Source organism: Phacochoerus africanus, chromosome 1, assembly GCF_016906955.1.
Source record: "Phacochoerus africanus isolate WHEZ1 chromosome 1, ROS_Pafr_v1, whole genome shotgun sequence".
NCBI classification, from domain to species: domain Eukaryota; kingdom Metazoa; phylum Chordata; class Mammalia; order Artiodactyla; family Suidae; genus Phacochoerus; species Phacochoerus africanus.
Window position 1 is genome coordinate 216,285,442 of NC_062544.1, and position 14,359 is coordinate 216,299,800.

A 14,359-nucleotide genomic window follows, 5' to 3' on the forward strand; every position below is an offset into this window, starting at 1 on the left:
GGCTCTTGTGAAAAAGGGCTAGTGGGTCCTTCCACTCTGAAGCCCATGAATTTAACAGCTGGACAGTGGTCCAAAGCCAAGGAATCCAAAATAGATTGACTGATGCATATCAGTGGAGTGCTCCATCTCCCATCCCTTGGGTTTGTAATCCCACAACAATAGGGAATTTCTCAACTGTGGTTTTAGGCGCATGTGGAAATCATTAGACCAGAACATTTTTTTTTCCTTCTTCAAAAGAAATATTTAATTTTATAAAGAAATACCCTTATACCTCTATTTAAAACCTTTGATATGCTTTACTTAACTGTTTTGTCTTAAACTTTGTTTTAGCATAGGCAAGACTTTTTAAATCACCTTAAGCCCTATGTGGAAGACTTTCTATTTAATCTGATTAGTCAGAGCTGATTACTAAGGGCTCTGATCAAATGCAGGTGCAGACTCCAGATGGACCGGAGGAGGGCAGAGGAAGGCCGCCTTCAAAAAAGAAGAGAAACAAAACTCAAAGAGGTGGTCAAGTAGAGAAAATCCCTAATAAAGGCAGTTAATTACAGAATTGTAGAGAATCGGGGGCAACATGTCAGGGTATAAAAATTCTCTTTTGCGCTTTCAGAAACGTGAAAGACAGCAGAAAATGAAAGCAAGGAATTCGAGAGTAAATGGAATTTTAGATAAGTTTTAGCACAGAAGACTGTGTCACAGAGATCAAAGGCAGGAGGAAAGAAGCTTAGGAGGACACCCCACACCAGCTGAAAGCTATTCAGAGCAGTCCTGTGCTTCCTCCCGGCAAGCTAGGGCTCTGGTAACAACAAAACACACAAAAGAAGGCGTTTCTCTCTTCCTGCAGCAGAATAAACACTGTTATGTTTATTGGCAATTAATAATTGTCAGACTGATAAGTAAATGTCTAATTTCATTTCTTTAATTCTTGCCCTAAATTTGCATCATCCACTTACAAAAGATACAGCTTAATCGTTTTGTTTTCTAAGTTTATATATTTCAATTAAAATACTTTTATAGACAAAACAGAACTGAGTGAAAGTACGGCACTTTTCTCAGTTAATATCAATGGGCTATCAAGATAACTGTATGTGGAACCAATAGAAATGGTGTATCCTAATTGCCTAATTATACAAAAAGGGCCAAGAGACATAAAGAACATTTGAAATGTAACCTTTCCACCTTTCAAATTAACCAGCCAATATCCTCTCTACAAATGCCTTACTTTAGATGAGAAGTTAGGAAAACAGGTATATGGGAAGCCTACATGAAGCAGGCAGTGGGGAGGAAGGGTTTGGGGGGAGAGAGGGAGAGAGAGGAAGGGGGAGGGGAGGGAGAAAAGGAGGAGGAAAAGGGGGAGACAGTAGGTGGAAAAACAAGGCCAAAGCGCCAGACCTTAGATGACAATGTGCTCTGACCTTAAGAAAGGCCTCCTTTTGTTCCAGATGTTTACTGATGAGTGGAATGACATGGTCCATCTCTGCTGCTGGCCCCAATTTATCTCGTCCACCACACCAGTCCTCATCTCTCCGGTATTCTTGTTCTAAGCTCTCCAGGACACTACAGACCTAATGAATCATGGAGGAAAAGACTCAGTCGATTAATCATTTAAGAAGTATTTCATGAGGCCCTTCAGCCAAGGGCACCCCCCATCCCAGCACAGGTGACATTTTTCATTCAAAATTCAATTTGTAGACTTAGATGCGTAGCACCCCTGAGACATCTGAGAGAAGTGGGAATCCAGCGTCTGGAGCTTTGGAGACAGATTACAACTGAGATGAGGATTTGGGAACCATCCCGTGATGGCTGATGGTGGATGGGGGTGGACTCCATCACCTAGGGATAGTATGCAGAGTAAGACAGGCAGAGAGTCTAGTAACTTGAGTTTCAAAGTGTTTTTATAGATTATACTGCTATAAACTTTCAATGTCTATGTATTAGGCAGAACAGGAAAAGGAGGTTTGGAGAAGATAACTTGGGTTCCCAACCATCTGTACTTGTCCTGCAGGAAGTAGCCTTGAGCAGAGGTAAAGGAGGAAGTCACCCATGTCATGTGACTTAGAGCCACAAATGAGTATTATCTTTCCCTTCTCAGCAAAAATGTCTCAAGGCGCTACCATAAGGCAATGACATCTCCAGGCCTGCTAGTGCAGAAATGTCATTTCCTTCAGAGGGACAACACATTTGGGTTAACCTCAAAGACAGTGAAGAAATTTTTCAGTTCTAAAATTGCTGAGAGGCCATGCTCTAAGTGGCTTTATAAATGAACTCAAAAGACCAAAAGCATTTCCAGTGGGGCTTGGAGCGCAAGTTCGGTTGGGTGCATCACTGGCAGATCCTGGGCAGCCTAGCATCGGGGCCTAGGGAAGGATACAGAAAACATAAACTCCTCCTATACTTTATTTCTCTAGGCTGTGGTGACTTGCTGGGCTATGGAAGCAGGGGAGGATAGGTCTAACTAATATCCTTGGCTTCCTCTGTCTGAGAAAGTCATCCCTTTTGGTGAAGGGTGTGATATTGGATAGGATGCTTTTTGAATTAAGAACTGAGCTGAAAAGGAAGCTGCAAGATGTCCCAGACAGAACACCTCCCAGCCAACATGCTTCCCATGTCAGAGAAGGCCTGTCCTTGAGCTCTAGCTGGATTCTTCAGCACCACACAGCTCTCCTGATGCAGGGCGTCAAAACATGCAAGAGGCTCTAGTCTTGAAAGAAAACAGACCATACACACGCAAAAACTTTGAGAAAAAGAGTACTTGACACGTGCCCCACGACAGTACTGGACTTAAAACCAGTCGATTTGGGAGCTAGAAGAAATGGAAAGATTACCCAGCATGTCCTTTAATTTAACAGGTAAAAGATCAGAAATCTAGAGAGAGAAAGCGAACTTTGGCAAGGTCAGCTCGGTGTCAAATTTCCTGACTCTTAATCTAGTGCTCTGTCCCCTTCAGCATCTTTAATATCAAATTAAAATCTGTATGTGATGTTAGACAGGATTAAGTCTCACTTTTTTTCATATGGATAATCACTTTCCAGCACCATTTGCTGAAGACACTTTATTTTTTGAATTGCTTTGTACATACATGAGTCTGCTTTTGGAACCTCTATTCTGTCCCATTGTGTCTCTTCTTACACCAATACTGTTCTGTCTCAATCACTGCTTTAGAGTAAATCTTAAAATCAGGTAGTGTAACCCCTCCAACTTGGTTCTTCCTTTTTAGGACTGTTTCAGCTATTCTAGGTTCTTCGCATGTCCATGTAAATCTTAGAATCAACATTATCGATTTCCACCAAAAAAAAAAAAAAAAAAAAGCTTGCTGGGATGTGATTGGGATGTGTTGAATTTATAGATCAACTGGGGAAGCTTTTTATCATGTTAGTCTGAGGGCATCGAAGGCAATACTTCTCTGAAACACTGGCAAGAGGACTGAGAAGGTGTGGGGATGGAGGCTGGCAGCAGGGCCCTGACAAACATGTTGCATTTGCTCTGGTACAGACTTTCCCATGGTCCCTGTAAGTCACCCAGAGAAGAACGCTTCTCTGATCTATTTCTGCCAGAAAATGATTCCAGTGAGGAAAGTACTTTACAGTGAACAAAATTAATCCTGCCTTAAACATCTACTTTATGAAAAGAATTCCCTAACAGTACCTAAATCATTTAAAAACCCTCTTAGCCCTTGTGCATATGGCTGTTCAGATGTACTTGTAATGGGTTTGCATCTTTATGGCCCTTCTGTGTGTATCTCCTGCCTTTTCTCCCACAGCTGCACCATCCTATCTGTTAGGCTCATAGTTTTCCGGTGACAGAGCATGGGGTTTCCTCTCTTAGACTGGGAACCCCATGAGGAAAAGAGCTATATGTTTTTCAAGCAGTGCATAGTCTAATCTACCTGACTGTGGTAGATTAGATTGTGTTCAGCAAATCGTCACTCTCCTCTCTCAACCTTCATAGGAGGCATACACTTCTTTGCTTCACTGAAACTGGCTTGGCCACAGGACTTGTTTCAGCCAAAAAGATGTTAGAGCACGTGACACATGCAGACTTGAAATGCACTTGCACAGTAGAACTGGGGCTCTTGCACTCTTGCCTTTCATTGTAAATGTGCCTTAAGTAGCTGCTGGTCAAGAATGAGGAGAAATGTAGAAACAGATCTAGATCCAATCTGCAGCTTAAAGCCTAGTTCTACTAACCTCAGCCAAGATCAGCTAACTCCAGATACTTAGGCGAAAAATAAATGCTTATTTTATACCACTGGGTTTTTGGGGTGATTTGTTATGCAGCATTATTGTGGCAATAGCTAACTGGTACACTACCCAAATCTAGCATTCAGCATACACACACCCAATTTCTACTTTGAGTTCCAATGAGTTTGAGAAATGTATATGAAACAAATCACATGGTCCACTCCTCTAATGGCAAGTATGATAAGGAGAAAAACTGATGGTATTTCCACAAATCATTCTTCTCTTCTCAAAGGCTGGCGCTGAGAGAATTGGCTTCTTGCCAAGGTAGATCCTGCAGATGTGTGGCAGAGAACAGCCCTCTGCCAGTCTCAGCCCCTCCCTCACCTGCTCAGAAGTTTTGTAAAAGGCCACCGAGGCATTGACCAGTTTCAGCCGGTCTTCCATCTTCAGCATGAGCTGCTGCCAGTGGAGGGCCACCTTCTCGGCACATTCCCGGATGGCATCTGCGTCGTAGTGGCCGGCCTGCAGCAGCGCCTCAGCTTTCTGCTGTACCTGCAGGGCACTCTGGTGCGTCTTCTGCAAGGAAGTGGCATGAAAGAGGGACTGGGCACAAGGGGAGGAGAGAGAGGTCCGTGGGAACGACCCAGGCGTGGTACGGGAGGGGGTGGAGTGAGGCGTGAGTGGAAAGATGCAGAAAAGTTAAAGAGCTTTAAATGATGGATTCAAACATGTTGTCATCATTGTTTTTAAAACATATTTAAAAAAAGGATATCATGCATTTTCATAAACTAATTGCTCAGATCCCTAAACTGGCCCCCACTTTCTCTTCTACTTGAGTTACTCTGCTGTTCCAAAGACATTTCAGTTTCTGTGCTAAAGAAACACAGTTGTGTATAAATCTGCTTCCTGATTGATTCATACCTTCATTAAATTTCCTTTCCAAATCTAATCATAAAATTATTCTGCATGAGTTTTCAAAGGAGGGTAGTCCCATCTTACAGGTCAAAAAAACCTGCATATAAAAATATCCCCAATGTAACACCAATCTCAACCCACAATGCAATCATTTCATACATGAATGATCAGCTTTAAAAAGGATTCCAGTAGAAGGAAGACATTTGGCAGGTTAATAAAGAAGAGTAGCATCTCACACCATCTCTTGGTTACCCAGGGAACAGAACAGTACAGAGGATAACTCAGCTCAACGCATAACCCCTCAAAACTACATGATTTATGTCCACCCTTAGAATAATCTATATTGTAGAAGGCTGATTTTCTTATGCAGCCTAAGTGTGGTCTGCATCCTTTGAGTTCACATTAACTATAGGAAGTGGGGAGAATAGGTTGGGTAACTGGGCAGCAGGGAGAGAGCCAAGTGGGATTAAAATTTACTAAAATAAAGGGTCATGTGGATGAGCCATAAGACTGCACAGTGCTAGCATTACTGAACCTCAGCTGCTGGGGTCATTTCACCTCAATGGCAGAGTACTAATCTGGCCTCTGCACTTTCAGGAAAGTATAGCTTAACTGGCAATGGAAAAGGGCAGCTAGAAGCCTGGTTCCTTACTCCAGAATGATTTCTGCCCTTCTTGGGCAGCAGTGCCAGGACAGTTCCCCAGGGCAAATCCACTCAGCATGGCCTGTGTGTGAGCACAGCCGCCCCTTTTCACCCCTACCTCCCCCTTCACCTTCCCCCAGACAGCAGTCTACACAGTCCCATTCCTTTTCCGCAGCCTATCGACCACCTCCTGGCTTCCCTCCCCCATGGCCCTGAGTCTATCCTCAGTGTGAGCTCTGCCAGCATGACCTCCTCTAGCAACCTAGACTCCAGTATTCGCTTGCTTTGCGCTGCGCCAGCCTTCCATCCTGATGACCACATGCGTGTCTGGGTTCCTAACTGCTCAATGAAGTTCGGAAGAGTAAACCAATGGGCCCAATCGTCTACTACAAATCCCTGATTTCTTTCTCTGTTTTACTTATTGGTACAATTTTCTTTTCCTGTCTCCTAAATGGAGAGGTACCCTGAGGTCCATTCTTGGTTTGTGTTCACTTCTATAGAGTTCTCAACTATTGCCTTGGCTTCTATCATCTCTACCTTGTAAATGACTCTCCAATTTTCATCTCCCACCTGATAACTGGCCCTCATCTTTGTCTGTGGCTCTGAGGGTGAGCTGCCTGCTTTGCCTCCCACATAGGTCAGTAGCACTGACTCGGATGGCCTAGCTGCCTGCCCCATGTGGGTCACTTACAAAGATGCATTCTCAGTAGAAGTGAAAGCTCTTCCTGGACAGAGAAGGAACACTCACCAATGAATGAGAATGGCCTTCCTGCCCCGTCAGAGCCTCCACCTTCCTCCTGGACATCTGCTCAAGTTTCATATCTAAAACTAAATCTCTCCTTCCTCTAAAACAGCCTTTCCAGGGCAGCCAGCCATTCTATTGACAGTGTCCTCCTTGCTGCCACCTGGGATGACATTCTTGTCCTCACCCCTGCCTGCTGTTCCTCACCCTGAACTCCAGTCCAGCTCTCACCCTTTCATACCTAGGCTGCTGCAGAGGTTACCTAACTAGTCTTCTTGGCTTCCACTCTGACCCATCAAACCCATCCCTTACATTTCGGATGGTCTCTGTAATAGGAAGTGCATTGATTAAGTGAATTCTAACCTCCCTCCCAGTGGTAAAACTCTAAACATCACTCCTGTGTCTCAATTAAAATGCCTTCAGCGGTTTTCCCACTGCTGTGAATCAAGCCCAAACTTTAAAGGACGTCATTAAAAGCCCCTCACACTGTGGTTCCAATGACTTCTGTAACATTATCACCTGCCTCTTCCTTACAAAAACCATTTGTAAACACACCGTACACTTGCATCGCCATCATATTCTCCCTGCCTTTAAGGAACACCCTTTCGTCTCTTGTCATGAATGTTCCAGTCTCCCTTGGAGACTCAGCTCAGCTCTGGCCTCCTTCAAAGAGCCCGTTTTGGGTAGTCTGAGACCTCCTATAAACTATCCTCACCTGAATGCCTCTATCACTCATCCAACAGTTGGCTGATTTTCCTTACTGAGGCCGTGAAACTCTCAAAGCAAGAACTCTCTTGGGAGTTCCCATTGTGGCTCAGTGGGTTAGGAATCTGACTAGTATTCATGAGGACATAGAGTCTATCCCTGGCCTCGCTCAGTGGGTTAAGGATCTGGCGTTGCTCTGAGCTGTGGTGTAGGTTGCAGATGTGGCTCAGATCTTGCATTGCGGTGGCTGTGGCGTAGGCCAGCAGCTGCAGCACTGATTCGACCCCTGGCCTGGGAACTTCCATATGCCACAAATGTGACCCCCCACCCCCCAAAAAAAAAAGAAGGAGAGGGAGAATTCTCTTTAAAAAATCACTTTAATAGCTATCATTTAACCAGATGTATCCTCAGTGCCAGGCATTAAGGCATTTTTTTCTAGTTCTCATGATACTACTGCAAGGTGGACATTATAATTCCCACTTCACAGATTAAGAAACTTGAAGATAAAAAAAAAAAAAAAAAGGGAGTTCCCGTCGTGGTGCAGTGGTTAATGAATCCGACTAGGAACCATGAGGTTGCGGGTTCGATCCCTGCTCTTGCTCAGTGGGTGAACAATCCGGTGTTGCCGTGAGCTGTGGTGTAGGTTGCAGAAGCGGCTCAGATCCCGCGTTGCTGTGGCTCTGGTGTAGGCCAGCAGCTACAGCTTACAGCTCCTATTAGACCCCTAGCCTGCGAACCTCCATATGCTGCGGGAGTGGCCCAAGAAATGGCAAAAAGACGAAAACAAACAAACAAACAAAAAAACCTTGAGATTCAGGCTGGTTAAGTGACTTGCCCAAAAATGTATAATCTAGGAAGTGTTAAAACCAGGAATAAGACTCAGGTTTGACTTATCCTGAAATCTATGTCCTTGCCACTCTATCACAACCCATCTCTTCATCTCTAGCAATTAGAATGGTATTTACAGTTTCTCATTCAAAGCAAAGGTTCATCAAATGAACATCCATCTTTACGATAATTATCTGATCTCTCCTCAATATAATTGTTATCATAAACCCATTATTATATCTTTTTCTGTGAGAGTTGAGGAGTAACTAATTTTCCTATAATTTGTGCTATGTAACAAACCCTCTTCCTTATTTTGAAACTCATTATTAGCTAATAGTCCTGGGAGTCCCTTCTTCCCCATAATTTCCTAAATGATAAATTCTTATGCATATGACATAATCTCTGCTCTGTTAAGCTTGAGTCATTATTTGTGTTTATTTCTACTATTATCTAATCCTATTGAGTGCTGTATCTTTGATACATGGATTATCAAGGATGTTCATATTTAGTAGAAGGACATGAAAGAAAATTGAACCAATTCAACTGAATCTATTATTCAGTTTTAACTACTATTTTTGCTATAATGCTTACACTTAAAATGCATAAGAAGATTGAAAATAAAAACGGATTTCAAAACTCAAGCTTGTCTCTATGACATTCACAGTTCTTGAAGACATTATCAGCCACAACATCTTGCACACTAACAAACAATAACCTGGGTTTGTTGATAAAGCTATGTTTCTGGGTGCTGTGACTGCTCTCTACCCTGAACTGCTCTGGGAAAGTTTTTCTGAAACAAAGGCTACTTTAGGTAAATATTCTGACCTTTTTTTTTTGTTACCAAGACCTTCAGACAGATGAGGCATCCAGGCCAGGGTAAGAAAACATCTTGGTTAGCCTGTGAGAGTTCTAGCATAGGCTGCTTTTCTGGCTTAGGTATTAGTAATTCCCTTCTTCACTCTTAAAAGTGTCTCAGTTTTCACAATAAATTGTATGATCATCTTACCTATAGCTATTTTATTTTCCCTTCTGGAGCCCAGGGTTTGTTTTCAGGGCCCAAGAAGTCAAATTATGTTCCCTATCAGTGATCACTGTAAAGGCCACAACTATCAAAATGGGTTAAATCAAACCAGACAAGTCAGATCCCCTTTCAAATTGCTTAAATCCTCCCTGGCATATTTCCCCCCCCACCTGCAGACCCTGCTCTAAACTTACGTATTCAGAGAGAAGCACAAGGCCACCTGGAGAAGGAGCCCATGTTGAGATTCCGGCGCCATTCTCTTCATGATTCTGGCCATGCTGCCAACCCTGCCTACTTTCCATTCCCAAGATCTCCCAGAAATCCTATCTGTTCTGCCACGTCCTCTTGAGGCCATAGACCTAAACTCTACAGGGGTCTATGTCTCAACATCTATTCCAAGAATATTTGATCAAGTTGCATTCATGAAATTACAGAGACATGGATGAAAAGATGAATAGACAATTCAGTAAGGATGCAACAGCATCTAATACAAATGAGTACATGCTGCCTATGAAGTCATGTGGCATTTAGTCATTTCAACAGCACTGCTAATGCACTTACGCACAATTTTCTACTAGCTCACTGAGGTGCTCAAATGTGTCATGACACTTGATTTTACTTGCCCAGCGTTTGCTTAAGGGAGTAAAAATTTAATTACCTGACAGGGCAGGTAAACCTTCACATTTAAGATAAACAAGGAGGAGGTATGGCCAAGGGCTATCCTCTCTCTGCTAGGAGCCCTCCCAGCTTCATGCCATGCCTCCAGTGTGACTGCCCAATGTGCCTCTCTTCCATGTTGCCTCTCTATGGGGCCTTGACTACTGTGTGCCTGATTCTTGATTATAACCCCAATACTGATTTTTCCTTTACAAGGAATAGATCCTAATACTCTCATGCTTGGGCACGCCAGTAAAATGCAACAGAGTGAGCTGATGACAATGAAACTTCTCTCCTCTGGCCAGTTCTTCCTTAGAAAATGATTTTCCCATACCATGTGTGTCATAGACAATCTATTTTAAAATCTCAAACCTCAGACATGACTCTGGTACTAGCCAAGGTTCCTAAGACGTTATCGGGCGTCTTCTAAAAACACGCCATTTGTGTTAATGCTATGTTTTCACGTACAGGATAGCTTTTGGAAAAATTAAATGGTTAAAATCGATCAATGCTAGTTCAAAAATGGCTAGCAATTTTGGATCACTGAATTAAAGATACACTTATTGGCATGGACAGTTAAAATTTCAACATAGTGGTTTTTTAGAAGACAATACCTTTGCACTTCTTACACACTCAGAAGTGGGTTGTTTTATACTGAACCACAAGTAAGCATTGTCTTTGAGGTTTTCACTCTTTATCTATTTTCCCATTTGTACTGAACTTATTTTATTTTTAACATAGTTCCGATGTCCCATTTCCTACCATTTTCCCCACACCACTCTAAAGTAATCAGCTCAAACCTCTTGGGAAGGAAATGTTCCAGTAGAAAGGATAATTGAAGGTATTATTTAAAGTAAGACAAAATTTATATTAGACTATCATAAGTGGAGTTTTATTTTAAAATAGCCTTTAAAACAAATCTTGGTGAATTTCTGGTTTTAGTTTATTCATTAAATATGACTTCCATCAGCATTACTAAACAACTACTTTCAGTGAAGCAAACTACCCGTGCTCACTGCTCTTGTTAAAAGGCAGATCTGACAACGGAATCTAAATGTTACATGTAAACAAAGTGTTTAAAAATGGAATCCTACAGTGTGCCCAGTTAGCTCAGCCAGTAGAGCATGAGCCTCTTAAAAATGGAATCCTAATTTACTAATGGTTTCTGCAGTTGTTTTTCCTCAATTCCTTGTGATCTTCAACTAGAGGTGAACCTTTTACATTTCTCACCTGGTGCATAGATCATAATGTATAAAAACAATGTATCGAAGGTCTTGAAGGTTAAAGGTACCAATAAGTAGGAAAGATCCACATGTGCAGTTTGAATATTGGCCTTCTAACGCTAGACTCCCTGAGGTGATAAACCTCTGCATTTATACTTCTCCATTAACTCCTGCGTGATACGGAGGTGTTCTGGCCCATTTCACTCGAAAGAGTAAAGGCTTCACTACAAAAGGGACCCCCACATCCTGAGGAAGCGTCCTGCCTAAGGTGTTGAGCAGAAAGGGGAAGGGAGGACAGTGTAGCCAGATGTGGGTGTTACCTCGATGGCCAGTTGGAACTGCTCGTGCTCCCGCTGCAGCTGCTCTGCTTCGGACAAAGAGCTGGCATTGACCAGGCTGGCACTGAGCATGGACTCCCCGTTGCGGATCCATCCCAGGACCTAGGGAGTTGGGACAAGAGCACAGTGAACGGCCTTGGCAGCTTCCCCACAGCCGTTGCCCTCTGTGACGGGTCCTTGAGTCAGGGAGCTCACTACCTTTTCCTCACAGTTGAAGAGGGGGCAGGGAGAGCCTGGGTAGTTAAAATCTCCCTAAATTCACCTGATACCTTGTGCCATACTTATTTGAAGTAGCAACCTCATGCCCAGCTTCATATTTTCTTTCTTACCTTTATCACTCCACAATCTCAGTTTCCTCACCCACTTATTTTAGACATTACTTTGATTGCATTTATGTATGTTTCTGAAGTTCCTTCTGGAACACAGTATGGTATAAGTAAATAAATTCCATCTGTTGGTATCCTTTTTTTATGGCCTAATTAAAACATCAACAATATCTTGTGATCTCCCATCCTAACTATTCCCATTAGAAACAATCTTTTCATCATCTGGTATAACCAGACCATTTTCTAGGCACCACCTTTATGGCACTCAGCATGGCCTGCCTTATTCAGTTACTTCTGTTTCTATGTTTCTCTGTTGCATCTCCCCACATGAGAATGCAAACTTCCAGGAGACTAGAGTAATATATGAGTCGTCATATTTTAATCTCACCCAGTGCCTAGCACAGTACCTTGCATATGATGCGTATGCAGTAATGTTTTTGAAAGAGTGAACAACTATCTATGGAAAAGACTCACATCACACCTGAGCAGTGAGTCCAACCTCTGATACCTTGTAAAATTGCCCCAAATAGGCTGGTTTGAGCTTTGATTGGTTAAGCATTCCAAAGAGAGGAGAAAGAAAACAAGCAAAATAACATGAATTATCTAAAACACTGGAGCATTAGAAAAAGGGGGAGTATGTTATAATTGATTTGAATATGGCTAGGCTGAGTAAAATTTCTGGGTGCCCTTAATTAGTGCTGGGGCAAGAAAACTCAGCTAGGGAATATTAGGCTAGGACACTGTCTAGACAGTCCTAGCTGAAACGGAGATGTGGTAATTATCCAGCTGATAGAGTCAAGAGCAAATAATCAAACCGGGAGTGTAAGGCCTTGAAAATCTAGCTTGTGTCTGGTCATCAGAAAATTGCCAAATATTTGCTTTATTAAGGAGTCTGAGAGTTTGCTTGGAGAGGAAATATAAATTCTTTTGAAATTTCAAGATCAGTAAATACCATCCATCTGTCTCTCAAGGCAAAGCAGAAGACACCACAATCTGTTTCAGATTTGTTTTTTCTTCCCTCAATTTTTAACAATTAGAAAAATACTAAGCCTGGTCTCCTATTCCACAACCCTCACAGGCATTTCTCAAATGTCCTCCATGGGCAGAAAATGATTGATACCATACTGTGCATGGCTAACATCAGGACATAAATCCCGCTGAAGCTGGGCTACTTGGATTGAGATGTTAATTCATGGGCTGTCTGGCAGGCTGGGGATGAGATGCTAATCTGCAAAGCAATTAGTTGCAGGAAGTAACTGCTCGGAGTTTATGTGTGAAATCTCTGGTGCCGAGGGAGCACTGTGCTTGCATGCCTTGAGGTGCTAGGGATTTCTACCAGCTGGCTGGAAGGTGGGTACATACACACATGGACTGCATTGCCCAAGCATGTCACCTCTTTGAAAAATAGAGCTGGAGTTCCCGTCGTGGCGCAGTGGTTAACGAATCCAACTAGGAACCATGAGGTTGCGGGTTCGGTCCCTGCCCTTGCTCAGTGGGTTAACGATCCGGCGTTGCCATGAGCTGTGGTGTAGGTTGCAGACGCGGCTCTGATCCCGCGTTGCTGTGGCTCTGGCGTAGGCCGGAGGCTACAGCTCCGATTCAACCCCTAGCCTGGGAACCTCCATATGCCACGGGAGCGGCCCAAGAAATAGCAAAAAAAGACAAAAAAAAGAAAGAAAAGTAGAGCTCACAATTTGCATTTTTGAACTATGCTAAGTCCTTCTGCCATGAATCACTGTATCTTGCTTGGTTCAGGATTCATTCGAGGGTGTCAGAGAAACATTTCCTCAGTGCACATCGCAGATCAATGGTGGAGGGAAAATTTGAGTCCCTCTGGGCCTCCTGAGTCTTGCTGGATTATTTTCCTAATTTCAGCAACTGAAAACATCAGTTATAGTTATGGTTATAGGATCTCCATTTGCCAAGACTTCTGTTTAGAAATATAGGCTTCAGTCTCTCCATCTTTCATTAAATTGTGCCCTATCCTTGAGATCCCTCTTCACTTTTATTTCCCAAATATTGTTTAGAAAGGCATTCCGGGACTTCAACATGGGAGATTTGATTCTAAAAAGGTAAAAAACTCATGGTAGTTTAATCAAAGCCTTAGGTTCAGGGGTGGGACTGATGCCTATGATTAAACTACCATGCATTTTTACTGTCCTAAAATCAAAGCTCCCATGTTGAAGTCCTGGACTCACTCCTAGAAGCAGAACTGGGAGGGTGTAGAAGGAGCACAAAATTTCAAGTCAGAACACCTGGCTTTGCTGCTATCTGGTAAAACCACTTACCCCTCTGAGCCTCAGCTTTTTCATGCATCAAGGCAGGATAGCAGAGCCTTCCTTGTATCAGGGTTGATGAAGCATTCTGAAAATGCAAAGCCTGAAGACCTGGTAGGGGTGATTCTTAGTTTTGAGGCAAAGCTATAAAATGCTATGATTCTTCATTTACACCTTGCACAATGAGAAGAGGAAAAGTTTAGGAATGTTCATTTTTAGTCTAGCGTTTATAGTGCTCATTGGCATATTCTGATGTGATGTAGAGACCTTAGCTGATTTGTTATCATCATTCTTTATGCCCTGATCAATGACAACTCGTGTGGGTATAATTTTCCACTTCTGTATGCTTTTATCTTCCTGGTTCATAGAATTGGTTATTTATTCTTTTGTGAGCATCCAGAGGAGCAAAAGCCAGTAGGAGATATTTTGTAATAAAAATGGGAAAATGTTGGTCCTACTAATCTTGAGCTGTGTGACTTGGGAAGCATCATTTAATCTCTGGGA

General features: G+C 42.7%; 1 protein-coding gene across 4 annotated transcripts in view; it reads right to left on the reverse strand.

Annotated features, from left to right (window-relative positions):
* KALRN (kalirin RhoGEF kinase) overlaps positions 1 to 14,359 on the reverse strand; it is a 697,683-nt gene that overhangs the window by 287,080 nt on the left and 396,244 nt on the right. For 3 of the 4 annotated variants that reach the window (XM_047790542.1, XM_047790550.1, XM_047790482.1), the window contains exons 16-18: positions 11,236 to 11,355; positions 4,566 to 4,784; positions 1,416 to 1,565 (exon numbers count right to left, since the gene is read on the reverse strand). In XM_047790542.1, the coding sequence (XP_047646498.1) occupies positions 1,416 to 1,565; positions 4,566 to 4,784; positions 11,236 to 11,355 (489 nt within the window). The remainder of the gene's footprint in view (positions 1 to 1,415; positions 1,566 to 4,565; positions 4,785 to 11,235; positions 11,356 to 14,359) is intronic. The other variant, XM_047790490.1, reaches the window with a different exon arrangement.